The sequence below is a fragment of the Apodemus sylvaticus genome, chromosome 7 (genome assembly GCF_947179515.1).
Source record: "Apodemus sylvaticus chromosome 7, mApoSyl1.1, whole genome shotgun sequence".
In the NCBI taxonomy this organism is placed as follows: Eukaryota; Metazoa; Chordata; class Mammalia; order Rodentia; family Muridae; genus Apodemus; species Apodemus sylvaticus.
The window spans coordinates 40,949,772-40,977,295 of NC_067478.1; the positions used below are offsets into that span (position 1 = coordinate 40,949,772).

Consider the following 27,524-nt stretch of genomic DNA (forward strand, 5'->3'; position numbering starts at 1 on the left):
GCGTGGGACTAGAGATTTAAGGGTTCTCGAAAGATCCTCTATACTGCTAATTGTGGATCTCTTTTTCCTGTTAAACCCTGAGGCTCAGCCTTTCCTGGACTTGAGGAGAAAAGCCTAAGAGGCAGGGTCTGAGCTGGGTTGGTGGGTGTCAGCAAAAGAGGGTTCAGCTTTTTAGAGGTTGGCACAGACAAGCCAGATGGCGGCGCTTTTCTGTCCGAGATTTTCCGACCTTGTAAGGAAGTGGGCGCGGGCTGAGCGAGTCACATTCTTCTGATTGGTGAGCCGTCTCGGTGATGGACAGCTCCATAGGACCCGCCCCCGCCGCTTTATTGACACTAATGAGCAAGTTCTTCCCACCGCTCTCCTGCCTGGAAGTGCTGACAGATCAAGGCAACAAATTTCAATTACAATCCCTAATTTGTGTCCGCAGAGTGTTTTTTTTTCCCGTGTTAGTCCTCTCGGGCGCATCAGTCGAGGCAGATCTTGGAGCAGCAGGAGGAGGTGGAGGGTTTGGGAGTCAAGAAGTGCATCACTGAACTCGAGGGAGAGACAGAGGAAAGGAAACTTGACTGCCCCGTTCCGGCTTCCTCCGATCCCAACGCCAGAGAGAACGACTTAACAGCAAATTTGTTTTTGCCCGCAGCTGGAAGGGGACAGATCTCGGGAGGCATCGGGAGCTGCGGAGCTTTTGGTGGGGCCAGGAGGGCGAGCGCGTGCGTGCGCCCCAGCCGCGGGTATATGAGAGAGGGGCGAGCGGGCTCGGGGCGGCGGGGATGGCGGAGAAGCGGAGGGGCTCACCGTGCAGCATGCTAAGCCTCAAGGCGCACGCCTTCTCGGTGGAGGCACTGATCGGCGCCGAGAAGCAGCAACAACTTCAAAAGAAGCGGAGAAAGCTGGCCACGGAAGAGGCGGCGGGGGCGGTGGACGACGCAGGCTGCAGCCGTGGCGGAGGCGCGGGCGAGCACGGCTGCTCCGAGGCCGACGAAGATGCGGCTGCTCAGCCGCCCGCAGTCAGCGCGGCGTCCGGGCCGGCACGGAGTTGCGGGGATTCGGAGCGGAGCTGTGGCTCTCGAGGAGCTGCGGGTGAGTCGATCCCTTCCCGCCCCAGCGGCTTCCCGGCGCGTCCCAGCCCGGCTCCCGCGAACCTGAGCTTCGGTGGGGCTGCGCTAGCGCCCGGTCCTCCCGGGTCTCCGCCGCCGAGCCCCAGGGTCAGGCGCTGACCCGTCGGCCCCGCGAACTGTCCATCCGCGGCTCTCAACCCGGCCCGGCGGGCTGCCGCAGTCCTCGCCTCTGTGCCGGGAGGGTTCGAGCCCAGGGGTGCTGCTGCTTTTCATTTCTCTAAGTTTTAGGAGGCCCCGGGGCGCGTGAAGGGAAGGCGCGGACTAAAGCGCAGAAACCCGATCGGACGCCCCCGAAGCTGGGTGCGCCAACCCCAGAGGTGGCGGCGAGCTCGCCCACACTCTTTGCCCTCCTGAATGCGGAACGCTACTCCGCCGGAGCCCAGGGCTCCCCGGGGCGGGCTTTTCGCCCTGTTCTACCCGCCGTGTCTGGAGAGCCAGCAGCCCCGGGGATTGGCGGGAGCGGGGTTTGGGGAAATTTCCAGAAGATGTCTCGCGCGAGGCTCAGAGGCCCGGCGGCCGCCTGGGGCGGAGGGAGGAAGAGGTGACCCGAGCCGAGCAGACCCTAGCAGTGGCTGCTGCGGCGGCATCTGCGCCCCCGACAGTGCACTCGGGACGGGTCTCAAGTGTGTGTCCGTAGCGTGTGTCGCCCACAGGCCGGGCGCGTGAGGAGGGACAAGGGGACTCAGTGGGACCCTGGAGGCCTCAAGGCAGCTCTGCTCGCCCCGCGCGGCAGGACTGCGGGCAGCTGTCCTAGGGCCTGGCCCTGAGATGATCCCCAAGGCCGGCTCTCCCCCTCACTGCTTCCCGGTCTCTGTCCTCTGCTGTCCAGGCAGCTGTGAGGACGGCTTCCTGCAGGGAGCCTCCCCGCTGGCGTCCCCGGGAGGTTCCCCCAAAGGGTCTCCCATACCTGGCCTGGCACGGCCCGGGACCCCGCTGCCCGCGCCGCAGGCCCCAAGAGTGGATCTGCAAGGATCGGAGCTCTGGAAGCGCTTTCACGAAATAGGCACTGAGATGATCATCACCAAAGCCGGCAGGTAAGCCTGGGACTCCAGGTCTCCAGGTGAGACTCTGGCCTCATCCGACCCTGGTCGCAGTTGCGACCCACCCAACAGGGCCTTTGTTAGCTCCCTTTCTAAATCTTTATTGCTTTCTTTCCCAAAGCGCTGACGATGAAGGGCGCATCCTGACAGAGAGATCTTTGTCAAGATGGGTGCTACAGCCTTAGTGATCCGTGCTCTGAGTGAGGGAGTGCTTAGTTACAGATACTGTGTACGAAGTCTGTGCATTTATTTAGACTCTAGGTATCAGTTCTGAGCTAGGTAATAGATGACTTCTCCTGCTTTAGTTATTTTTTATTTTAATAGTATTTTTTTTAGCGTACTCGGATTTCTTTTTTTAAAATTCAAAACTTTGAGATTGGTCCCAGCACCATAAGCCCATGGTATATTGTGTTATTATGATATTAGGCTACCCTGCAAAGTCACTATGGTCATGTTTAATCATGTATTACTATAAGAATCATTACTCTGATTTTTAAAACTGTAGACACCACACACACACACACACACACACACACACACACACACACACGAAAACAGCCCACTACCTTAAATTTATAGAATACAAGAACGTTTCAAAAGAAGTCAATTTTTTTAGACTGTGTAATTTGTGTATGGTTCATTAGTCAAATAAATGGATTTGTTGGCCACATCATATTAATTTGAGGTCGGTGCGAGAAACTCACACTTTCAAGTTTTCAGCTCATTTAGTGTAATGAAATCTAAGAATAATATGATCCCTTTAAAGGTTCTTTCAAAAGCACACACAACTCTTTCAGGGAGTACACATGGTAAAAACCTGGGTAGCATAAAAGTATCCAAACTTATTAGAAATTACAAAAACATATTTTATTGAATCCATATGCTACCTTCTGCATTCTCGGGGAGTTTTTATTAATGATCCAAATGTGTTCTTCACCAACACAAAGCAACAGTTGTCTTATAGAGGATGTAGTTAAAGACCTTTACTCTTTATCTTACAGGTGTACCGAAAGAACACTCAAACAGTCAGCATATTAAACTGTTCTCATGTTTAGTTAATACTTAGGGACTTTTCTTTCCCTGGCAGTGGTCTTTAATAGCACTGCTGTAGAAAAATCAGTAAATAAATTTGTGTTATAAGGTTAAGTTAACAAAAATGAGATTAGTTGGAGGGTCCTAGACATAAATCATTAAAAGTAAGTTTTTTTTTTTTAAGGGCAAAACTGATGTTGTTTTTAATGCATGGTAATGTGTGGCTGTATTTCTTGCTTCTGTGCTCTTTTTAAAGGGATTACGTGCCTTGACTTCAGCATCTCCTTTGATACATATATCTAGGAAGTCAAGAGAAAAATGGAATTTTCGTTTGCTTTAATTAGCAATAATTGCGGTTAGAAAAGAAAACATTTTTTGGGGTTGTGGTGGCGGGGAAGGAAATTCATAAATATACGTTGTGTTTAGTTTCTGCTTCCAATAAAGAAGTTTTACTATACCTTTCAAATTTAGAGTGCCTTTTGCACTTTACCTTACCAGGCTGCAGACAGGAAGTCCTGTCTCAATAAAGAACGTATTGTTTGGTTATAGCATGGCACATTGGCTCCTTGTGGGTTTTTTATAACCCCCTTTAAAATTTCACATTATAATATAGTTTATCGCTTTCAGCAATTTGAAGTTTGTATCATTCAATGCATTTCATTATTTGTAGTAAGGTAAATAGGCTTGTTGGTTTTGTTTCAAAACGTTTCTTTCGTGTAAAATCCTTTTATGTTTAAGTTATACTGATATTTCAGTAAACAGGGAACTTGTGTACACAGTACAGCAAATCAGTTTTAAAGCTATGGTTTTGATATATCCCATGTTCCGAAACCCAGAATTATGTTATCAAGGTGAATGTTAAGCTAGTTTACTTTTTTTTTTTTTTTTTTTTTTTTAAAAAGACATTTCTTGGGTTTATTCGGTCTCTATTCTTCATCACAAGCAAAAACAAAACCGTTCCCTTGCAAACAGGCGCATGTTTCCAGCAATGCGAGTGAAGATCTCCGGATTAGATCCTCACCAGCAATATTACATTGCCATGGATATTGTGCCGGTGGACAACAAAAGATACAGGTAGGACTGAGGACTACAAGCAGAGCAATAGCAACACCAAGGCTTGGCAGACTTGTGCGGGTCTCATCCAGCCACTGTGATCTTTGTTTTACAAAGTCTGTAGTATTCCCAAATTCATGATCTAAACATCCATGGGTTCTTGCAGCTCACTTGGTGCCTTGTCCCCCAGCATATGTGGAAACTCAGTGTTTGCTTAGCTTTTAATAGATAAAGATATGTCTCTGGTCATTGTAACTTTGAGCAAGGAACAGTCCGGCATTGTTACATTGAATGTATCTTTAATGTTGGTTACAACTTCAGTTAGAATTTTGAGAGGAAGTGTTTAATGCAAAATTTGCAGATACACATTATAGTAAATGTTATATTTTTCCTATTTTGATCTTGTGTTCATTTTCCTGTCATAGTAAAAAGTCATATATATTTTAGGCTTTCTTTTTAAAAACACATTTATAATTTATAAAAATAAAATCTTATAATTCATTGCAACAAGAAATCATCTTTAAGCTTGTAATGAATTGTTATCCCTGGATTTTATCAGGTTGGGACCTGATAATATTAGAATTTTGAAACAGAATATTTTTGTCTAGGCATCAAGTAAACTCTGAAAAGATACAGATGCACATGTTCTTTAGTTTTCTTTGCTTTTATTTACACAAGAAAGAGAATTAGTGATTTTCAATGACAATGCTTTTTCTTGGAAGAATTTAAAATGCTAAACTGTTTAAAAGGACATTTGAGAGCTTGGGAGATCAGAAGAATCTTTGAAAAAATTTGTCAAATGAAATGTCTAAATGAAATTATTTGGTTTCTACCACTTTAAAAAAAGTGGGTGCTTGTTTTGCTAAAAACAAGTTTTTGATGTCAAAGTATCTAATTCAAATTTCTGTACAAGCATATGAAATACTGAATGTGTTAAATATAATAGCCTTATTTATGTTTTCTATTTAAGTTGTATTATTTATTCTAATTATATAAGTCGTTAGGAGTTTTACTAGCATACTTACTAACTAGCAGAAAGCAGAAGGTATCAAGCTTATTCACTAAACACACATGATTTAAAGTCCATATTCTAGTTTGAGTTTCGTGTTGACAAAGATAACATACTTCTTAATGAGTTTCTAAGTTACTCTTTTCATTTTCAAGTTTCTACTCTGTTTCTTCCTCCAGTTTTCCCCATATACTTATTTTTTTTCTTTTATACGATTTATATTTACTGTCACAGAAAGCAAGAAAATTTACATCTTAACACATCAAACTGTAAAAGGCAAAATTGCCTTCCACATTACTTCCTAGGAAACATTTAGCTTTGATATCTAGAATGCTTTACAAGGAATATTTATATGTACAATTTATTTTCTTAGACTGTGTTGGATTTTGAACTGTTTAATACACATGATTTTGCAAGGTTTTGATAGAACGCTTTTATTTTGGTAGTAACTCGAGTCTTATCTGAAGTGCAGGAATTTTTGTTTGTTTGTTTTTTGGTTTTGTTTTTTCCCATGCATCTCTAAGGTTTCCATGTATTTTCCAACTTTTCCATCAGTATCAGATATTATTTTTTGACTTATTCTCTGTCAAAGAATGGTATTTGGTCCAAGTTAAAAACATTATGAAAAAATTAATAATCACAAATGCTCATGGGAATTTATTAAAACCATACCCTGCCAATTAAAGGTTTTAAAATTTATTTAAATGCTCTGCTTATATATTTTGCTTCAAGGAAAGGAATTGAAATCTACTAGGGATATTGAGCTTAAGATTGAGCTCACTGAAATGTGTAGCCATAGCTGAGACAAAGAGCTTCACCAAATACAGATGTAAGAGAACATTTTCATGCTGTTTTAAAAAGGTGTGCGTTTGCCACACAGGTGTTTCTGACTTACCTGAACATTATCACCATAAATTTTGTGCAGTATCTTAACATGTGAACAGGAGGCAACCTAAATGTGTAATCTCATGTCACCATTTCAATATCCTACTTTCTATTTTTTTTAGATTCACACTAACAGATAATAATACTAATCTAATTATACAGTTGATTATTCCTGGAAATTTTATTTGAATGTTTTTCTTGCTGAGTCAATTTATTTGTTACTACTTTTAAAAATACAATAAGCTATAGTGGTTTTTTAAAACTGTGAATGAACCTTAATTGGCAAGACTATACAAGTGTGCTTTGCATGTTGAGTATTGATAGTTAGAATTTAGAATTTGCTAACTGAAGTTGTTTTCTTGGAAGGTCAAGAAAGAGAATCACAAAAGATTAATGATCGTCTATATTTTATGATTCCTCAAAAAATTTATGTTATCCTGAATTAGTCTACCTCTGCTTATAATGTTAATAAATTGAGAAAAATAACTCATTTTAACAACCTGTTAAAAGGACAAACGTTTCTTCCCCCCAAAAACCAAGGGGACAGTTTTCTCTCACCTTGCCATGTTTATCCCACAAGGCTGTACAGAGCCTAAGTAGGGAAGTTTTCTTTCAGGAAGCAGAAACTTTTAAAATAAGACACTGAAGTATTTTAGATTTACTCAGAGATATGACAGCTTTGCAGTGTCTTCATGTCATTTAAATATTCACACAAAAATTTTAATTGTGTCTATTGTAAGTGTAACACATTAGAATCATGATACGTGGGATTATCTATATATAAAATATATAGATATATTTACAGAGGAGACAGCCTGAATATCTTCACTAAGTCATCAAAAAGATGTTTGCTCTGAATTATACAAGGCCCCATAGTACAAATACAAATGTAGACTTAAAGGTTTCATTTGCGTGTATAGAGAAACAAATTTGTTTTAGACTTTTAGAAAAGGGTGCACACTTGCTCTGAGTTGTTAATTCCAGTATTGGAATAGTCCGCATTCTGACAGTCTTTGCCTTGTAGGTATGTTTACCATAGCTCTAAATGGATGGTGGCAGGAAATGCTGATTCCCCGGTACCACCCAGAGTGTACATCCATCCAGACTCGCCGGCCTCTGGGGAGACTTGGATGAGACAAGTGATCAGCTTCGACAAGCTGAAGCTGACCAACAATGAGCTGGATGACCAAGGCCATGTAAGTAGACAGCCTCTGGTGCAACCAGCAGGCGACATCCCAGCGCCTAGCGAACACTCGCTAAGATTGTGCTACTCCTTTCTGTTTGGTCCATGTGAGAACAATAGATGCCAAATCAAGGTTGTATTTGTATCAGAGACCATAGCGATAGCCGAAGTGTTCCATAAAGCATTTATTAAGTTAACACCAGATCCTTGCTTTGGAATAAAAGGAACCAAGGCAGAAATGTAAAAAAAAAAAAAAATATGTGAAGTCTCACAAGGTGCTAATTATTATACTTGAACTGTGTTTGGAACTTTGGTAACAGGGATGATTTATTATGTCTTCTATGCATCCAGCTCTTTTCCCAGATGAGGCTCACTGCAGTAATGACCTGAGCTTACTCTGTTTCTGTGTCCCATCGGCAAGTTCCCAATTGTTTTGCAATGATATCTAATGTGTCAAAGTATGTTATAATTCCCTTTACTCTTAAAACTGCTGAAACTTGATACACGGGTCAAGTCCAACCACTCCAAAAAGACATTGTTAACAGTTTGCTGACTTTAGGCAGAGTTCTGCATGATTAATACCTCACTAACTCTGGGTAACACTGATTTCTGTTCAAAGCTAGCATTTCTGTTAGGTGTACTGTTGTTAGAGTTTTGATTAAGAGGAACTGAAGTGCCTTTTGAATAACACATACAAGAAAGAAATACCAACTTCATTATTTCCCAGCTAAAGAAAACACACAGGTCATTTATAAACAAGTCGCTTAAAGTAAAACTGAAACGAACATTAATTTAGTGCTTGTGCTGTGGTTTGCTGCTGTCTAGATATCTCATCACCTTGATGGGATGCTTGGGGTGGTTACCTTTCTGTGACAAATGCAGTGTTTACTTTTAAAGCACAGCCAATGACATGACAATCTGTGGCCACCTTTATGATTTCAAACTAAATCAGAGAAAGTAGACGCTTTTTTTCTTCACATATTTTTGCAGATAACTTTATATTCTTTCTATTTATTTTTATAAATCCACAATCAAATTGTTATAGCTATTGTTCATGTGATTACAGCACTGAAAAATGTCAGTTTCTTCTGTCTGACTGAGCTGTTGCTGGTGCATCCGTCTGAACGGGTCTGTTTTCTGCCTTTTAGTAGGGAATATCAACTAAATGCTATTTGCTGTTGCTTACTTTCAAAACCTAAAGTGAGTATCCTTCTGAATTCTGCAGTTTAAAAATATATTTTTAAAAAGATAATTGTGCCCCAAACCATAAACTGATAAAGAATTTATATCAGTATAATCACCTTACAGTTCTAATACTTTTAGTTAAGAGTACTGGCTTTATATATAGTATGTAACATAACAAATTTTAAATATAGATTTACTAATCTGTGATTTTAGATTTCTAATTTTAGTAGTTTTTATCTAAAAGAACATTCCCTGGAAAATATAATATGTATATATAATACATATGTGTATTATATGTATAATATATAATAATATATACATACAGGAAAATAATAATGTATTTGTATGGGAGAGAGGAATCAGAGAGAAGAAAGAGACTGAGGTAGGAGAGAGGGAAGAGAAGAGTGGGAGGATGAGACAGAGACAAACATGAATACCACGATGTTCATGTGATTGTGGATCGTTGGCCAGTTCCATCTTTCGGAGACCTAGGAAGAATTGAAGTTATGACTTGAATCTGAGGTTAGTTTGTTATCGGAATTTTCTTTTCTTCCAGGGATCTTACTTTGTTTTCTCTTTGGGCCTTCAATTGATTGGATGATGGCCACTTACTGCTACAGAGATTAATCTGCTTTTCATATGTCCACTGATTAAGTATTTATCTCTAAGCCATATTTTTCCACAGCAATATCTTTGGCGCTCTTTGGCCAAAAATATGGATATTGTGTCCTGGCCAAGTTAACAGATTAAAATCAACCATCACACAATATTTGTTTAAAATATAAAAGGATAGTTTCAAACCGAAGTTCAGTTACTTAGACCTAAATAAAGAATCTTACTGAGAGAAAAACTTCTAAATGCAGCAAAGAACAAAAAAAATAATGAGGCTTTCTGGCTACTAGTGAGGTTTTCTTTTAAAGTTGTGACAAGATGTATTGTTTAATCTAGGGATATAATGTGTATCCATGGGGAGCAGGAGAGAACTGTGAACTCAAGAAGAGAGGGCATTGCATTGCGAATGTTGGTGCTTGTGCCCAGCTGACTGTAAGGGGGAAGTGCCTTTTCACAGTATTCATTGGAAAAAATGTGTTCTTGAACATTGCTAAATGCGATCAAGAATACTGAAGGCAGAAACTGGCTTTGTGAGTTTCTTGCCTGCATGGGATGAGAAGGGAGCTTGCAGATTGCAGCCTTGCCTGCTGCCCCTAGAGGGGCAGGCATCCCAGCTCAGAAGAGGGAGAATACAGGAAGTCTGATGCTGCGTGAACTCTAGATGGGCCCAAGTGGAAGCAGATTAGAGACTGGAAAAGGGCTTGTAGTGTGTGCTATTTGTGATTCAGGTCCGTGAAAGCAGTGCTGTCATGGTGGGGCTTCAGAAGACACCCTTAGGGACGCTTGCTTTTGTAGCCTTTTCCTCTCATTCCACCAGTTCCAAAAGAAGTCATTGTCACCTCTAACTAATAAAACTGTACGGGACAGAGTTTAATTCCCCAAATTCCTTTCTTATGTTTCAATCTCTCAGCCACCCCCTCTCCAATATACGGTGTTAAACTTGTACATGTATGCAGCTTTGTGACTGAAGACCTAACTCTGTGGCACTGGGAGCATTGCAAAGTTAACATAAAGCAATCACAGGAATCCAACCAAGTCTTGTAGGCGTTGACTAAATTTGCTACCCCAGGAGATGATGATGTGATTTTTTCCCCCAAAGTAACTTTTCAGCTTCTCAAATACTAGACTTGGTTCAGAAAAGAAAATTAAGGAAGATTTAGAGTGCCAATGTCCCTCAGAGCCACAGCTCACCTTGAATGCTGGGATAACTTCGTAGGTCCTTTTGATCCTTGGGGATTCTGGGTGGCCTTATGTTAGCTCTGGTACAAACCAAGGGTGGCTTTTGGGCTTCCCTTGGACAGGAAGTTCCTTTGGTGATAGTTTCTCACCACATGCATACGTCCTTTTTTTCCTGGAATCAGTCTTCTGAGGAAAGTATTTCCTTGAGCACCTCTCTAAAGAGGAGACACATTTGATGGCACACCTGGGGTTGGGGCAGCTTTTTTTCCTATAGTATCTGGATGCTTTAGAAATGGGCCCTGTTGGGCATCCACAGTCTAGGCTTGTAGGAGTGTGTGTGTCTCCACTGATGACAGTTTTCTGACACACATGCCTACACTCTCTTATGGTTTCTCCTTGAAAAATCAGATGGGGAAGCAAGATGGTGCAGGAGTAGTAGATGAGCTCTCTCGTTGGGAAGGAAATTGAAGTGGTTGAGAAGGACTCCATATCTGTGATCCCTGGAAAATCCATCCCATGCCTGTGGCCTTGTTTTCTTGAGGGCGGTATTGGAATTAGAGACAAAAGGAAGCTGGAAAACTTGAGACTATGTGTATTAAGGAAGGCCTGAAACAGAGTATCACATAAGAACAAAAGAAAATCCTACTTTGCCTGTGATTGACAGATAAAGTTTCAATACTACTTAAACTGAAGCATAGCTGGTGCTACAACAATGTAAAGGGTAGTGGTGGTGGGGTAGGGGAGGGAGTGGGCACTTGAGAGGGGCATTGTTATCTGGTCCTTTTAGGTCCTTTGCTTGGCCTAATCCAATCTTGAGAGTTTGTCATGTAGAAAAAAAAATTAAGTTATCAACAAGTTCTACTATCAAGCTAAAAAACTAGAGGCCCCATCTGTGAAACTATCAAGTTGTCAAATAAAGATATATGCTTCTTTTGATACAAATCTAATTTATAATTAATTAATTATCAGTGTTATAGGTTAAGCCCAGGGGAAGTTGCTTTTACTACTGAACCATATCCCCAACCCCTCAAATGTAGTCTTTAAGTGAGATCACTCTGTTTGTGGATATTGGTCTGTAAGCCTTTTCTAATATTATAGTTCATACCTGTCCAAATCCTGTCTAAACAGAACAGACAGTATGGAAAATGCACATAAAGTATGATTATTTAAGCTCTAATTATGGTCTCAATTTTTTTTTTAAAAAAGGCTGGTGGTCCCATATATCATACTAAGTAAGCAAGATTTTGTTGGCTTACTATTATTATAAACAGGACGGTTCCTTATGTTTAGTTGTTTGTGGGAATGGGTGGTTGTGGGTCGCTGCATGCCGTTGCACAAGCCTGGAGACCAGAGGACACCTTGCAGAAGTTTGTTCTCTCCAGCTGCCATGTGGAGCCCAGAGACGGAGCTCAGGTGATCAGACTCAGCAGCAAACACCATCCTTACAGAGCCCTCTTGCCAGCTCTAGCTGTGATAGCTCATTAAGAAGCAAATAATGATACTATTATAAAGAAGAACTGAGCTTGCCTGGTCTAATCTCAAAAATTCCTTGGATACACTATATTGTTTACAGACATTTAAAATACATTGCTTTATCAGTTAATAAATGCAGATAGGCATTTATTAATCTTTTTTGCATCCTTTTTAAGTATATCCCACCCAAGTTCACTTTTTAAAACATGGTAAGGGTATAAACAAGTGAACTTAACATGTATAAAGCTAAATGGAGAAATGTCCGTGAGAGAACAGTCTTCATAAAACAAGACTATAAAAAGGAAGAAACCTTTATTATCTTCAATCCAAATCATTTCCTTCCAATGCTCTGAAACTGGCTGTGTGCTCCTTGCTTAATTATATGAAATTTCTTGTCTTTTTCCTCCTTCTGCTCTGGAAATCACTTTTCTCTTGGAGTTTATAGATGCCGTCATTTGTATGCTGCTTACATTTTGATTCTTTTTTTTTTTTAATTAATTTATTTACTTTATGGGCATTGGTGTTTTGTCTACATGTATGTGTGTGTGAGGGCATCAGAGCCCCTGAAACTAGAGTTACAGACGATTGTGAGCTTCCATGTGGGAGCTGGGAATTGAACCTGGGTCATCTGGAAGAGCAACTAATGGCTTTTAACTGCTGAGCCATTTTTTCAGCCACCAACATTTTAATTCTTAGCTTGGAGAACAGAAAGAGTTTTCCATCAAACTTTTCTTTTTTCTTTTTTTTTTTTTTTTTTTTTTTTACTTTTGGTTTTTCGAGACAGGGTTTCTCTAAAACTTTGTAGACCAGGCTGGCCTCAACTCAGAAATCCTCCTGCCTCCGCACATCAAACTTTTCAACTCTGGATGGTACCTATTGCAAGACAATTTTCTAAAGAGAACATTAGCCAAATAAAGGAGTGAAAACTTGATTTGATATTAAAGTTATTACATTAAAAAGTGGCCATTTGCTATTTTATGGTAACATTGCAAAGAGTGTGCTATTGCAGTAGTAAATCATAGGAAAAGGACCAGGGCAAGTTTGCAGGTGGGGACTGAGACACAAGCTGGGACTCAATTAACTGCATCTACAGGCTCAAAAAATGTGTGCGATTCTTCTATTGGGCCTAACCCAGAGACTGTGCCTGCCCACATAGTGTAAATTCATTATGAATTAGACAGGAAGGGAAAACTGGCTCAGGGCCTAGGGCGCTCTGAGGACTCAGAAGTCTGTAGGTTTTGTAGAACTTACTTTTTAAAAAACAATCTGTTGATATTAAGAAATGTCATGCAGAACCCAAACCATACAACAGGCATGCTCCTACATGGCAGTCAGAAAGCAGACCTCCTGTCAGCTACACTCCTTCCCCTAGTGTAGCCCAGAAAACAAAACAAACAACAACAAACTCTGCAAAAGTATAAACTTTACTGAAGATTAAAGCTTAGATTTTGATATGTTTTAAACTCAGAATTAGTGGACAGACATAATCTAGAAATAAGGAAATGAGCAAAAGACATTCCTCATCTACTGGAAATCCATTTACCAGCTGGGCAGTGAGGACCACCACCCGTTTTTGCAGTTTCTTGTCTTCACACTGCCTCTCCCAGAGGCATGTGTGGTTGGTGAGGTCTTTAGATCTATTTCCTTCCTCTATCTCTTCCATTGGCACACAAAAACCTTAGAGAACAAACAAAAACAGAACCCCAACTGCAGTATTGGCTGTCCCAAGAATAAAGGCCTGGTTTTCTGACACCAGACACACTCTCTGAGTGCAGGGCTGTTTGTGTTGAGCTGACCAAGTTGAGGCTCTGAACTTGGCTTATGAAACTGCCTGCATCTGGAACAACATGAAGCACATCAAACACGGCACTTCCCATGGCTTTTGTTTAGGTATTTTCCTTCTATATTCATAATAACCAAGACTTTGATTTTAAAGCTTAGAGTTCAGGAAGTTTATGTACTCATCAGCTAAAGTTATTTATGAATATAGAACCCAAGAAGCAAATTTTAAAAAATCTGCTGTTTATGAAAGTATTAAAACATAAAAAGTCAAATGTGCTCCCATGCATGCATACACTCATTCACACACACACACACACACACACACACACACACACACACACACACACAGTGACCTGTGATCCCATCATCAGAAGTGATCATGCATACACACACACACACACACACACACACACACACACACACACACACCCTGATCTGTGATCCCATCATCAGAAGTGATCATGCACACACACACAAACACACACACACACACACACACACACACACACATACACACCCTGACCTGTCATCCCATCATCAGAAGTGATCATACACACACACACACAAACACACACACATATACACATCCTGATCTGCTATCCCATCATCAGAAGTGATCATGCATACACACACACACACACACACACACACACACATACACACACACCCTGATCTGTGATCCCATCATTAGAAGTGATCATGCACACACATACAAACACACACACACACACACACACACATACACACACACCCTGATCTGTGATCCCACCATCAGAGGTGATCACTGTTCATATCTCAGTATGAACCACCATACTCTGTCTTAATAAACCATGAAAATATATCTAAGCAATTAGGTACTGTTTTTATCATTTTAAGATTAAAAAACAAGCATTTTATTGTATGATTGAAATTTGCCTAAGCAGCATTAGCAACAGCTTTGTGACACCACATCTCAAGATATAGCTGTTCCTTGGTGACTAATCTAATGTTGGGCGTGTAAGCGGCTTATAATTCTTCCACTGTTATAGATTATGTGATGTCCATCTCTGTATATGAAATGCTTTTCTGAATCTGGAGCAATTCCTCAGGAAAATCCGAGTGGGATCTTGCTGCCCACATGAGAGTCTCTGGGCAGGGAAGGTTTTCCAGGCGGCATTCTGAAATTTGAATAGGGCCTTTGGCACCATACTGTTCTGACAAGTTACAGATTTTGTAGAACAAACACAGGAGACAACAGAATGCCCTCAGTGGGTGTGCACAGTCACCTATGAAAGAGCAATCCCCTTGGAGTTTGAAAACCTTACATCTATATTTTAAAAGATGGATTTGGTGCAAAGTAAATGATCATTTTGATCTCCTTTTTGGTTTCCTTAGTATTGACTCTGGTTTTATTCGATTCATTATAAATAAAATCTTTATGAATATATTATTGTATTTTAAGCAATAGACATTTATTGTTTATTTCATGTGGCTGTACTGAGGATTTTATTAAAATGATTTGCATTTTTATATAAATGGTACAGATGTCTTCCTAGCCCTTCTATGCAGCTTTTCTGTATTTTGTTAAATTAACTTCAGAAATTATTTTCAGAAATGTGACTCTCCTGCAAAAAGTTATTTTCCACATTACATATCTGTTCATACAGTCAAATTGCAGAGTGGTTCCTATTTAATGTGGCTTTCCTCCCTTGATCTAGATCATTCTTCACTCTATGCACAAATACCAACCACGTGTGCATGTCATCCGCAAGGACTGTGGGGATGATCTGTCTCCAGTCAAGCCTGTCCCGTCAGGGGAGGGAGTGAAGGCACTCTCCTTCCCAGAAACCGTCTTCACAACTGTCACTGCCTATCAGAATCAGCAGGTATTGTGTTCAGCAGCCCTCTTGTTAGACTCCTTTGGTGTAAAGAGAAAGCCAGCTCTCTTTATGACTGTATCCCAATGCTAGGAATTACCACAAAGCATTTGCTGATCATGACACTTAAGAAGTATGCATGTGTATACACAGCCACATCTTCAAGACCACCAACTCCCTATTGTAGTGATGACTTCAGCTGCACACTTATCTTGCAATTGGTAGTGTAATTTTACTTTTCGTCCTGAGATATTGAATCATAATGTCATAATTAAAATTAGAGGGCATGTTGGCAACCTAGAAAAATAGACATGTAAAGTGTGAAAGGGTGGTTGTGTCTTAGAACAGGAGATCTGGCTTGAAAACTACAGCCCATGAATTGCAAGAAATATTTCAGAAGGATTTATCCCACATATTTTTGGATTTTTTTTAAAAGGGTTTTTTTCTTTTAACTGTGATTTAAACAATTTTGTTGGGCACCGATATGCATTATAGTCTAAAAGATCAACAATTTTGAAATGATGCTTTTATAATGGCTAAAGCAGTTTGAGAAATGAAATGCTTTACTTCTTTATAGGCAAATGGTTGTGTTTCTTTAAGGTTGTTTTATATTGAGTCAAGAGAGAGAGAGTCAAGCCCTCTTATTAGTTGTCCAATGCAGAATGACCAGTTCTGCAGCCATATGCACATAAACAACAAAAATGGATTCAGAAGCACATAAAAATGAATGTATATGCATCTATATACATATATACATATATTTGTACATATACATTTGTATAAACGTGTGCATGTGTGTGTATGCACACACACATATAACAGTATTGAAAGAAAAGGAGATTATCAACTTGAGAATGGACATGGGAGGAGCTGGAAGGAAAACATGGAGGGAGGAAATGATGTGCTTCTATTTCAATTTAAAACACAAAGATGCCAAAAAAAAAAAAAAATCAAGAGAGAAGGAGAATTATTGGAGGCAAAATGTCTAATCCATTCTATTTTAGCCAGTTTTGTAAGAACTGGCCCTGTAGTGGCTGCTGATGTGGTCTGTGTTAGATGCTCTTCGTTTTAGTTTCATTCATTCACTCATTCATTCATTCACTCATTCATTCATCCACTCATTCATTCATTCAACAGACAGCCAGACTGTTTTAGGTTACTTCCTAGCCCCTGTACATATCTCAGTGGCAATATTGCTCTTTTGTCTGTTTTGTTGTTGCTGTTTCATAGAAAATATGGGTTTCTCCCGTGTGCCCCCTCCCATGTGCCCCCTCCTGTGTGCTCCCTCCCGTGTGCCCCGCTTAGGACAGAGACTCAACACTCCTGCTCAGCACTTCTGACTTTTAGCCCAAGGGGCCCAGCCTTTCCTCTTCCCATTGTTACTCTTGTATATATAGAGAGACTTTTAGGAATACATATACAAGTAACCTTTTGAAGGTCTAGAGACGTTTGGGATTATTAAAATATATTAGGGACAGAAAGTGTTTCTTCTCCTTGGGAAAAATTAGTGCACGAAGAGGAAACAGCGTATGTTATAAAACAAACCCCAACTCATCCTTTTCCAGTCTCTCTGTTACATATGCAGAGGTTGTCTGAGCCCTCTGACTTCCTCCTGCACTCTGTGCTGCCTGGAGAGCAAAGCAATGGCCCTCCATCCCTAGAACTATTACAGGATAATCAGTGGCAAACCACATCCTGGAGTGGAAGGAAACAACTTCAGCTTTAGAGGATGCTTGATAGGACAGATCAGCAGGGGCCTGCTCTGTTTCCTCTTCAGGAATATTCAACCCAAATCAAACCTTCATTCTTATTCTTAGAAAGAAAATGAGCAACGAACTTTGTCTTTCGCAGCAGACCTTCTGAAATCTTTCAGCCTTCACTATCAGGATATTAAACCACACAAGGAACACAATAGAACCCTTTGTCAGTTAATTTTTGGGTTGTTTGTAGTTCTATGGTTACCTTAACTTTTAAATAATGTTCTTTTTAAAGATTATATTACTTATATAAGATTTGATGTGTTGGGCGGTAGTGGCTCACGCCTTTAATTCCAGCACTCTGGGAGGCAGAGGCAGGCAGATTTCTGAGTTTGAGGCCAGTCTGATCTACAGAGTGAGTTCCAGGACAGCCAGGGCTACACAGAGAAACCCTGTCTTGAAAAAAACAAACAAACAAACAAAAAAACAAATAAAACAAAAAACAAAAAACAAAAAAATAAAAGATTTGATGTTATTTCTTTTCTGTACTGCAGATTACTCGCCTTAAGATAGACAGGAATCCATTTGCCAAAGGCTTCCGAGACTCTGGGAGGAACAGGTAATTCCTAATGAAATCTTCTGGTTGTTCTAGTAAATATATTTGAGGTTTAAATGTGATTTTTCAACTACAAGCATAAAGGTTAACAAACATAGCTTGGAGTCACTTCTGATGACAGTTTAAATTGGTAATTGTTGCTGTGTCTTGGAGGTAACTTAGGTACAGAGTGGATTCCTGTGGCCTGACCTAATATGAACTTTATGCATGTGGTGGGGGTTGAAGGTATAAGCTCTTGGCATGTAGATTACATGTTATTTCTGGAGGGGCCATGGAGAAGTCTGTCCTTATGGCCCATGGGCTTCCATATTCCAAGAAATTGTCTGTTCTGCCTCCGCTTTTGGTTTAGAATGTTCTTAGTGATAACACACTGTCTATTGATTCTCTCTGGAGAATGTGGTAGAGTCTCTTGTTAACTTAGATTTCCAACTGGAACATGAAACCATTTTATATTGCCAAGAAACCCAGCTCTTCAGTTTCCAAATTTGTCTTGGCTCTACTGACAGTCACACACTTATTTATTTTTTCTGTGTTGTATTTTATAGCATTTGCAGTAAATGAGATAGCTACAGCAATTAATTCCACTCTATTACTTTTATCAAGGAAAAGATCATCTAGTCTGTTTGCTTTAAATTTCTAAATTTATTGATAATGATTCTATTTTAGTACAGTTCAGTGTTATATTTAAAAAATAACTTTGTAATAGATAATGAGAATAGAAAAGCCTTCTCTTAATGCCCTTTTGGGTAAGGCTTTGCTATGTACGCTTCTAAAAACATCTTATAACAAGAGGCATTTGAACTTTATTACTTCACTCCCCCAAATTATTCTCACATGTTATAAAACTGGTATTAACTAGATTTGTCTACATGAAGTGAAAATATTCAATTATCAAGAAATGATTTCACTAGAAATTGTAGAGAGAAAAGCAATCAGGTAATAGTGTAGACTTTCTGGTGTTTTCAGCTGATTAAATGGTCAAGGTAGTTGACAGGGCTCAAAATGTGCTCAGTTGCTAAAGAGATTTGGTGCCACCTTTACAGTGGCATCACCTAACAGCACACAGTTTAAGCACTAAAAACAGTGAAGACCCAATGATATTAGAGAGACATTCCAGTTAGTATAGGGGGATCAACAACAATGGCCAATAGGAGAGCTTCTTTTGAAGTTTAGTGTAGGAGGATTACTAAGACTGGCCAATAGGAGAGCTTCATCTGAAGTGCTTCACTCCTTGGGAAGGTTTGCACATTTATAACACATTTATCTCCTGCATTGAAATTGCTTTATGTCTTTTTTTCTTTTTTTTATTCCATATATTCTTTATTTACATTTCAAATGATTTCCCCTTTTTCTGGCTCCCCACTCCCCGAAAGTCCCATAAGCCCTCTTCCCTCCCCCTGTTCCCCCATCTACCCCTTCCCACTTCCCTGTTCTGGTATTCCCCTATACTGCTGCACTGAGTCTTTTCCAGAACCAGGGGCCACTCCTCTGTTCTTCTTGGACATCATTTAATATGTGGATTATGTCTTGGGTATTCAAAGCTTCTAGGCTAATATTCACTTATCAGTGAGTGCATACCATGATTGATCTTTTGAGACTGGGTTACCTCACGTAGTATGATGTTCTCCAGCTCCATCCATTTGTCTAAGAATTTCATGAATTCATTGTTTCTAATGCCTGAATAGTACTCCATTGTGTAAATATACCACATTTTTTGTATCCATTCAAGGCTGTTCCCTCTCTCCATCCATATCTTTTCAATATAGTTCTTGAAGTCCTAGCTAGAGCAATTAGACAACATAAGGAGGTCAAAGGGATACAAATTGGGAAGGAAGAAGTCAAACTATCACTATTTGCTGATGATAGGATAGTCTACTTAAGTGACCCGAAAACCTCCACCAGAGAACTCCTACAGCTGATAAACAACTTCAGCAAAGTGTCTGGTTACAAAATCAACTCAAGCAAATCAGTAGCCTTTCTATACTCAAAGGATAAGCAGACTGAGAAAGAAGTTAGGGAAATGAGACCCTTCACAATAGCCACAAACAGCATAAAGTATCTTGGGGGTGATTCTAACCAAACAAGTGAAGGACCTATACGACAAGAACTTCAGATCTCTGAAGAAGGAAATTGAAGAAGACCTCAGAAAATGGAAAAATCTTCCATGCTCGTGGATTGGCAGGATTAATATAGTTAAAATGGCCATCTTGCCAAAAGCCATCTACAGATTCAATGCAATCCCCATCAAACTCCCAACACTTCTTCATAGAGCTAAAAAGAACAGATCTCAAATTCATCTGGAATAACAAAAAAACCCAGGATAGCTGAAACTATTCTCAGCAGTAAAAAGTTCTAGGGGAATTAGTATCCCAGAACTCAAACATTACTACAGAGCAATAGTGATAAAAACTGCTTTATGTGTTTTGAAATATGTTTTGTGGTGAAAAGTGGTGATCGTCTTGTTATGCTCCTGGTTATTTTGCCTTGCAGGGACATTTTTGAAAACTGAATGACAAATCATAGTTTAGTAACCCTCAGATGATGGGTGTAGAGGCTGAAGGCAAACTGTGAGGTGACTTTTTCTGCCTTGGCAAATGTTTGGTTGAACCCTTCTTGTGACTTAGGTTATATCAAAACAACATTTTAGAGTCTTGCATTGGCTTCAGATTTTCCTTTTCTTTTCTTTCCTTTCCTTTTCTTTTTTCTTTTACTTTCTTTCTTTATTATATTTAACTACACTGTTGCTGTCTTCAGACACTCCAGAACAGAGTGTCAGATTTTCTTACAGATGGTTGTGAGCCACCATATGGTTGTTGGAATTTGAACTCAGGACCTTTGGAAGAATAGTCAGTGCTTTTAACCGCTGAGCCATCTCTCTAGAGCCAGTTTTTTTTTTTTTTTCTTAAGTAGGAAAACAATGTACTAAAACTCTTGGACCTATAGGAGGGCCATGCTGAGACTTTGAGAGTAAACACCAGAAACCATATCTACACTGCTGAGTTGTTTGGGAAAGACTTCACTGTCTCTGACATTGGGGAGAAGTTCCTTTATGAGGCAATGACTTATGAACAGTCTTAAAATATATTATGGTTAGAAAGTAATAATGGATGAGCCTTTTCTAAGAATCCAGATAATGGGTTCATAGGATAAATTTTGAGGAAGAATTCTAGCTATGGCAGCACAATGAAAATGTTTGGTTATTTAAATCGTGACATTGAAAATACTTGGCATCATGGGTGAAAAATAAAGCGCCAACCCTGCTCATCGAGTTCCGAGGGCACAGGCTGGGTTTCACACGGGTTCCCTTCACTTTGCCTGCTTGGAAAAATGTAGGCTTGGCATCAGATGGTGCTTTGTGTTATTTCTTTTGATTTTTCATAAAACCAGTATGGGATGTGGAGCAGTCGGTAGATGGGGGCGGGCAATAAAATATGGAGTGTGAACACAATTAATTAATTAAAAAAACCCAAAACCCCACCAAAAATAAATACATGCTTTATTAAAAAAGTAAGTCAATAAATAAATGTATCTTTAAAGACACAGACACACACACAAACCTATAATGTTTAAACCGACAGACAAAAATAATGAGTTATATTTTAAGACTCTGACTCTTATTAAAATTCAATATTTTTATTTTGCTTCAAGTGACTGCCTTGTTACAGGTGAAATGTGTTGTGTCTATATTGAGAAGTGGGACTTAGCCTGTGGGTCACAATCTCTCTGTGACCCTTTCATGGGGGTTGCCTATGAGATATTTACATTATGATCTATAGAGTAGCAAGATTAAAATTATGACATAGCAATGAAAATTGTAGCAAAATCACAGTTATGAAGTAACAATGAAAATAACTTTATAGTTGGGAGTGTTAGGAAGGCTGAGAGCCACTGCTGTCAAGCTTTCTGATTAATGAAGTAAAGTTTCCATCTTTTCTCATGATGTATTTCTCTATATTAAAAAAATATGACTTTAACATTGTGAAAAAGTCTGTCAATTTTAAATATTTCAAATGTATATATTATTTTCTGAAAACTAAAAATAAACAAACCCATGTGCTATGTGAGGATTTGTTGAAGGTATTGAGCTTTGAGGCATAGAGGGACATGCTATTTTTTCATATATTAATAGAAAGGAAAGTCTATGAAAAAGTCCACAATATTCCTTTATTGTTCCTGCTTCTGCTGTGCATTTTTTACTGCTTTTTAAGACAAAATTTTATTTTTATTTTCCTCATACATGAAATAAACAAGGTGATCAAGAACAAGATAAACACAGACATGTGATTGGTTCAATTTTATAAAAGCGATTCTGTTCAATTAAAACATGTCCTTCCCTGGCTACTTATGGCTCTGTAGCCTGTTTTTACAGGAGTCAGTAGCTTCAACCCTTGGAAGCCCTCCTGCAGGCATTTGCTATGTGAGAGTGAATTTATGTGCTGAGAATAGCCCCATTCCGCAGTTAGGCCTTAGGTTTGACCCTATAAAAGTTTTTACTCAGGAAGGTACAAAAATTTCTTCTCTTAAATACTTCAGGAAAAACATAACCATCTTACTAAATAAACTTGGCCATTTGATAGCATAAATGAGGGCGGTGGTAAATGTGGAGGTTGTTCAAAGGCACCTTGTATAAATTATCGCCTTGGCTACTCTCCTGCTGGAGGGGCCTTTCATCTTTCCTTTAACTAGATGGGAAAAGTCTCCATTACTGGAGAAAATGAAGGCTTTTTAACAAAAGTCCAGATTCAACTAATAAATATTTTATAACTGTTTCCTGCGAAATATCTGAACTCCTTTGTGGAATTGGCAGTGTGGAGTGGGGCCCCGGGGCAGCATCCCCAGAGCTCCCAGTGAGAATACTTGTAGATGTGTTTCCTCCAAGCTCCCAGCACAGGGCTGTGCGGGTGCTGTGTTCAGTGACTTCTCCCTACAAATTTGACTTGTGGATTTGAAACATACTTCTTTCTATATTGCTAAAACATATAAAGCAGCAACACATATCTACATAGTTCTACAATCTTCTGATTTTAATAAAACTGTTCCATAGCTATATTGGTATCTTAACTATCCAGATCTGCCTTTATCAAAGTTCATCTATGTGAGAATAAAAAAGCAGGTAGTTTGTTGTTGTTGTTGTTGTTGTTGTTGTTGCTTTAATAAAGGTGTGTACTTATATTCTTTAACATAAGAGAAATATTTTCTCTTGAAAGTAATAAATATTTAGTATTGGTTTAAACTAAATAGAGACCATCCAAACATTACCCAACATTCATTAGTCCAGTATTAAATACAACTCACAGGTAACCCAGTATTGAGAGAGCTCAGACCCCACAAATTACATAATAAATAAGTTAATAAGTAACTAATAATAAACTAATAAATAAATAATAAGGAATATTTTACCCTGTAGAAAATATTACTGGTTGGTATGATCTCAGGGATTTGGCTTACAGTTTGGTTACAGGTATGATGTTTTATTTACAAAAATAGTTAAGTAAAATAAAATCCAGGTAGAATGAAATGAATGATAGCTACATTTAATAGGGCTTCTAGCTTCACAGAGTTTTCACTTCTCAGGAAAGTGAATTCAGGGAGATCAAGTCACACAGAGTACCTTATAGTTACAGGCTGACTCTTCTGATTCAGGCTAGTATCTTTACCCAAAACAGTCCTCTCTGTGACAACAGTGGTTATGTCAGAAGTCAGACTCCTTTCTTCCCACCCACATAGCCCAGGAGAAACAGGTGGAGGTGTTCTCCCTATGATAGCCTGCGGTAGCATCGGTACAGGCTGGTGATGCCCCTCAAGAGCCTTCCAAGATCTGTCCTCTTCTGAGGCTGAAGGAATGAGTGAGGTCCCCACGGGAGCTCACCACAACAGGAGGTATGGGACCTTAACTGGAAGGGCAGCAATGCGTGATGTTCCCAACCCCTTCCCACCCCACACAAATCATTCTGCTCTTCAAGTAACTTTCACTTTGTTGGAGCAGTCACATGACTGGCTGGTGGTCTTCTCTAGCCTTAGTTCTTAGTTCCAATTTGTGGGTACCGATTCGCCATCGGCTGAGTTGAAGATAGTAAATATTAGAGTCACAAGAAACATCCAGGTTGTATTTGACCCGGAAGAAGTTTTTTTCTCTTTCAGTAGTGCTGTGGATGAACCCAGTGCTTTGTGTATCCTAGATAAGTGGTAAACTACCGAGATACACTGTGGCCCCTATGGTGTTAACTTTTAAGCAAGTTGCTTATGGTTGAAGTGGATGAAGATGAGTGGTGAGATCCCAGGCTGCCTTGAAAAGGGACAATTGAGGGAAAGCCTCAACTCCAGATCCCAGACTATATCTCTTAGCCACTGGATGTAAGAGGGAGGAAGACTGACCCACTTATGGTAGAAGTTATTTATGTTTGTATTTATAGTTCTTGGTTTTGTTTTAAAATATGCATATGCAATATAAATAGTCTGCAACCAGGTTTGTCACTTTGCATAGCAATTCAATAAGTATGTATTATTAGGCTGTATAATAACTTAAAGCACCTCTACTAACTGTATAGAGTATAGATAGCTCTGTCTAGAGTTTTGTATAGAGAATAGATGACCTACCGTCCTGCACACTGTGAGATGCTGAACGAGCAGTCAGTGCTGCCCCCTCCTGGCCTACCTTGGTTGGTAGACTGTACCTCAGAGCAGAGGTTGGTTTTCTTGTAGTGGTTCTTCCTCTGAGCTAGCCCCTGAGGTACTGAAAGATGGGCAGAAATGTCCCTTAGAAAAGAGATCTTGACATAAGGATGTTTTTGCAACCATCCCCTTCATCATCAGAGGGCAAACTTCAAAGACAAGGAGAGAGCGCTAAAGCATCACAGAGCCTTGAACTCAAAATAGCTAGAATGCACTCAGCTCCTCCGGGTCCATGTGTCAGCTTCAGGGTCCTAAGAATGTTGGCAGGCATCATGGTAGGGTTCCATTCTCTTCCCACACCCTGTCCAAAACATTTCTCCTTGCCTGTGGCAATCTCCTAAGATGCCACTAAATGTAGAAGGGATATGGCGTGGCCAATACCATGCCAGTCCCTCAGATGCTTACGACTGATGAAAACCCCAACGGTTCCTAACTAGATTCCCCTTGTCCTCACTCTTCCATTTAGAATGGGTTTGGAAGCCCTGGTGGAGTCATATGCGTTCTGGAGGCCATCACTACGGACTCTCACCTTTGAAGATATCCCTGGAATTCCAAAGCAAGGTAATTCAGTGTCCTGGGTCATGCATGCAGCTGGTTGCTGAGAAGTGGCAGACATGTAAGAAATGCAAACTTCTTTATCTCCCACCCCCACCCCACTGAGTTTATCACCAACAATGTCCTACTCTAGGACCAATTTCTTTTCTGTCTGAAGGGGGTCAGGAACAATATCCATCCTGTGGTGTTAGGGGTTAAATCTTACATGCTTTAGCTGTTTATTTCATAATTCTGACCTCCTGACATTTCACACTGACACATGGGATGCTGGGTATAAGAAGCTGCCCCTGCCTGTCCCTTTTTCTCCACTATTGTCTCCACAAGGTTTTCCTATTGGGTTTGTGATAAGTTCAGGCACACTGGATCAGACCATTTCTGAGCCCATTTCTCACAAGCCCAGGGTTTGTGTGTCTCCTCAGGAAGTATATTTTACCAGGATCCTGCCAGCTCCCAGTGAGAATTTTACATACTTGGGTTTAGGTTACTATCGTTGCTTGTTTTGGGGCTTCTAGATTATTTAAAGAAGCGGAATGAAATACTGTTGTTTTACAGCCTGCCCAGCGCTTTGGAATTCTCCATTCCTCTTAAGTTATGTCAAGCTTGCAAACATCAATCTGCCAGCAGATCCAGAGAGGGGAGTAGGCAACCATCATTGCTGTCCCTTGGTTGCTGAATTAAACAGCCTTCTCTGAGTTTCACAGCATTGTTTATTTGTTAGACTTTGGCTCTTCTGTTGCCTGTGATTTGCCCACCTGTTTTCTAACTGGAGTTGAGATTTCTGAGGGACACGGGACATCACAGCAGAAACTTGAGTGGTACAATCCCTGATGCACACAAGTCTCAGTGAGAAGCTATAGATGTATGAGAGGCGGGGCATCCTGGAGCAGCTTGGGCTTTCCTCCCAGTGCTTCCTCTGTAAGGAAGTGAACTGTAAGAAAGAGAAGACTGTTGAGAGAAAGGAAATAACCTGAGTAGAAAAGAACAGTTATTACACTTTTGGGGCAAGAGGCTAAATTAGATGAAATATCGTTTTATAAAATTTCTGGTAAGTTTGCCATCTGTAATGTTTGTTTTTATAAATAAGAAAATTCTGAGAAAGAAAATTAAGATAGAATTTAAAATTTTCATGTTAGAGTGTCTTAACTGTTTTCTGTGTTGTGAAACTTCTTCATTACCAGGAGAGATAATTTGGCTTAAAATATTCCTCTAATTATTTATTTATTTATTTACTTACTTATTATTTATGTGTATGTGTATATTTACATATATAATGGCACATACATAGAGGTCAGAGGACAACTTGGGGGGTTTGTTTTCTCCTTCCACCTTGTAGGTTCTAAGGGTTGAACTCAGATTGTCATGCTTGGTTGCCTACACTACCCCTGGAGCCATTTTTACCAGTCCTTGGTTTAAAAACATTAAGAAAATATATGTTTGTTTAAATGACTCAATCTGAGTTCAGAATCCATTGAAAGCTAAGCCACCTCTCACGTTTGTAATGCTCCCCTTTGTGACTAGCCTTGTATACCGTACTCTTATGAAATTTAAAGGTAGATCTGGTGAGTGGAGTCATTCTTTACATTGCAACATCTTTTGTAGGCAACACAAGTTCTTCAGCTCTCCTCCAAGGTACTGGGAACGGTGTTCCTGCTACACACCCGCACCTGTTGTCCGGTTCCTCTTGTTCCTCTCCTGCTTTCCACCTGGGGCCGAACACCAGCCAGCTGTGTAGTCTGGCTCCAGCAGACTACTCTGCCTGTGCCCGTTCAGGCCTGGCCCTCAACCGATACAGCACATCGTTGGCAGAGACCTACAACAGGCTCACCAACCAGAGTGGTGAGACCTTTGCCCCACCCAGGACTCCTTCCTACGTGAGCGTGAGCAGCAGCCCCTCTGTGAACATGTCCATGGGTGGCACCGATGGGGACACCTTCAGCTGCCCGCAGACCAGCCTGTCCATGCAGATTTCAGGAATGTCCCCTCAACTCCAGTACATCATGCCGTCACCGCCCAGCAATGCCTTTGCTGCGAACCAGACCCACCAGGGTTCCTACAACACTTTCCGATTACACAGTCCCTGTGCCTTGTATGGATACAACTTCTCCACATCCCCCAAACTGGCTGCCAGTCCTGAGAAAATTGTTTCTTCTCAAGGAAGTTTCTTGGGGTCCTCACCGAGCGGGACCATGACTGATCGTCAGATGTTGCCCCCTGTGGAAGGGGTGCACCTGCTCAGCAGTGGGGGCCAGCAGAGTTTTTTTGACTCCAGGACCCTAGGAAGCTTAACTCTGTCATCTTCTCAAGTGTCTGCACATATGGTCTGATGGAGCCTTTAAGTTAAATGGCATTGGAATAATGGAGCTTCCTTATTTTTTAAAAGCAATATGGGAAAATGTTCACATGGTAGAGAAGGAAGGCTCACTGAGTGCTTTTACTTTCTCTGTCAGGATTGTAATTATGGTATATGTGTATGCTGTATATATACATAGCACGTAGTATACTGAAGCCTTCTCTCTGCCTTGTTTATTCAGTTCCTTGGAGTATTGATGACATGTGCTATGTTTATCCAGAGGA

The 27,524-nt window shown here is 40.3% G+C and overlaps 1 protein-coding gene across 1 annotated transcript; it reads left to right on the forward strand.

Annotated features, from left to right (window-relative positions):
* The first annotated feature begins 565 nt into the window (after positions 1-565).
* On the forward strand, positions 566-27,295 carry Tbx18 (T-box transcription factor 18). Its single transcript, XM_052189302.1, has 8 exons — positions 566-1,083; positions 1,951-2,155; positions 4,166-4,267; positions 7,165-7,336; positions 15,252-15,419; positions 17,662-17,726; positions 24,862-24,956; positions 26,550-27,295. Exons 1-8 carry the CDS (start codon positions 774-776, stop codon positions 27,272-27,274), a joined length of 1,842 nt encoding a protein of 613 aa, XP_052045262.1. The 5' UTR covers positions 566-773; the 3' UTR covers positions 27,275-27,295.
* The last annotated feature ends 229 nt before the right edge of the window (positions 27,296-27,524 follow it).

Bases quoted from the DNA above. Each gene is read 5' to 3' on its own strand.
- Tbx18 (XM_052189302.1), top strand. From the start codon at position 774: ATGGCGGAGAAGCGGAGGGGCTCACCGTGCAGCATGCTAAGCCTCAAG. The intron at 1,084-1,950 runs GTGAGTCGATCC...TCTGCTGTCCAG, and splicing joins TGGCTCTCGAGGAGCTGCGG to GCAGCTGTGAGGACGGCTTC. The intron at 17,727-24,861 runs GTAATTCCTAAT...TCTTCCATTTAG, and splicing joins CGAGACTCTGGGAGGAACAG to AATGGGTTTGGAAGCCCTGG.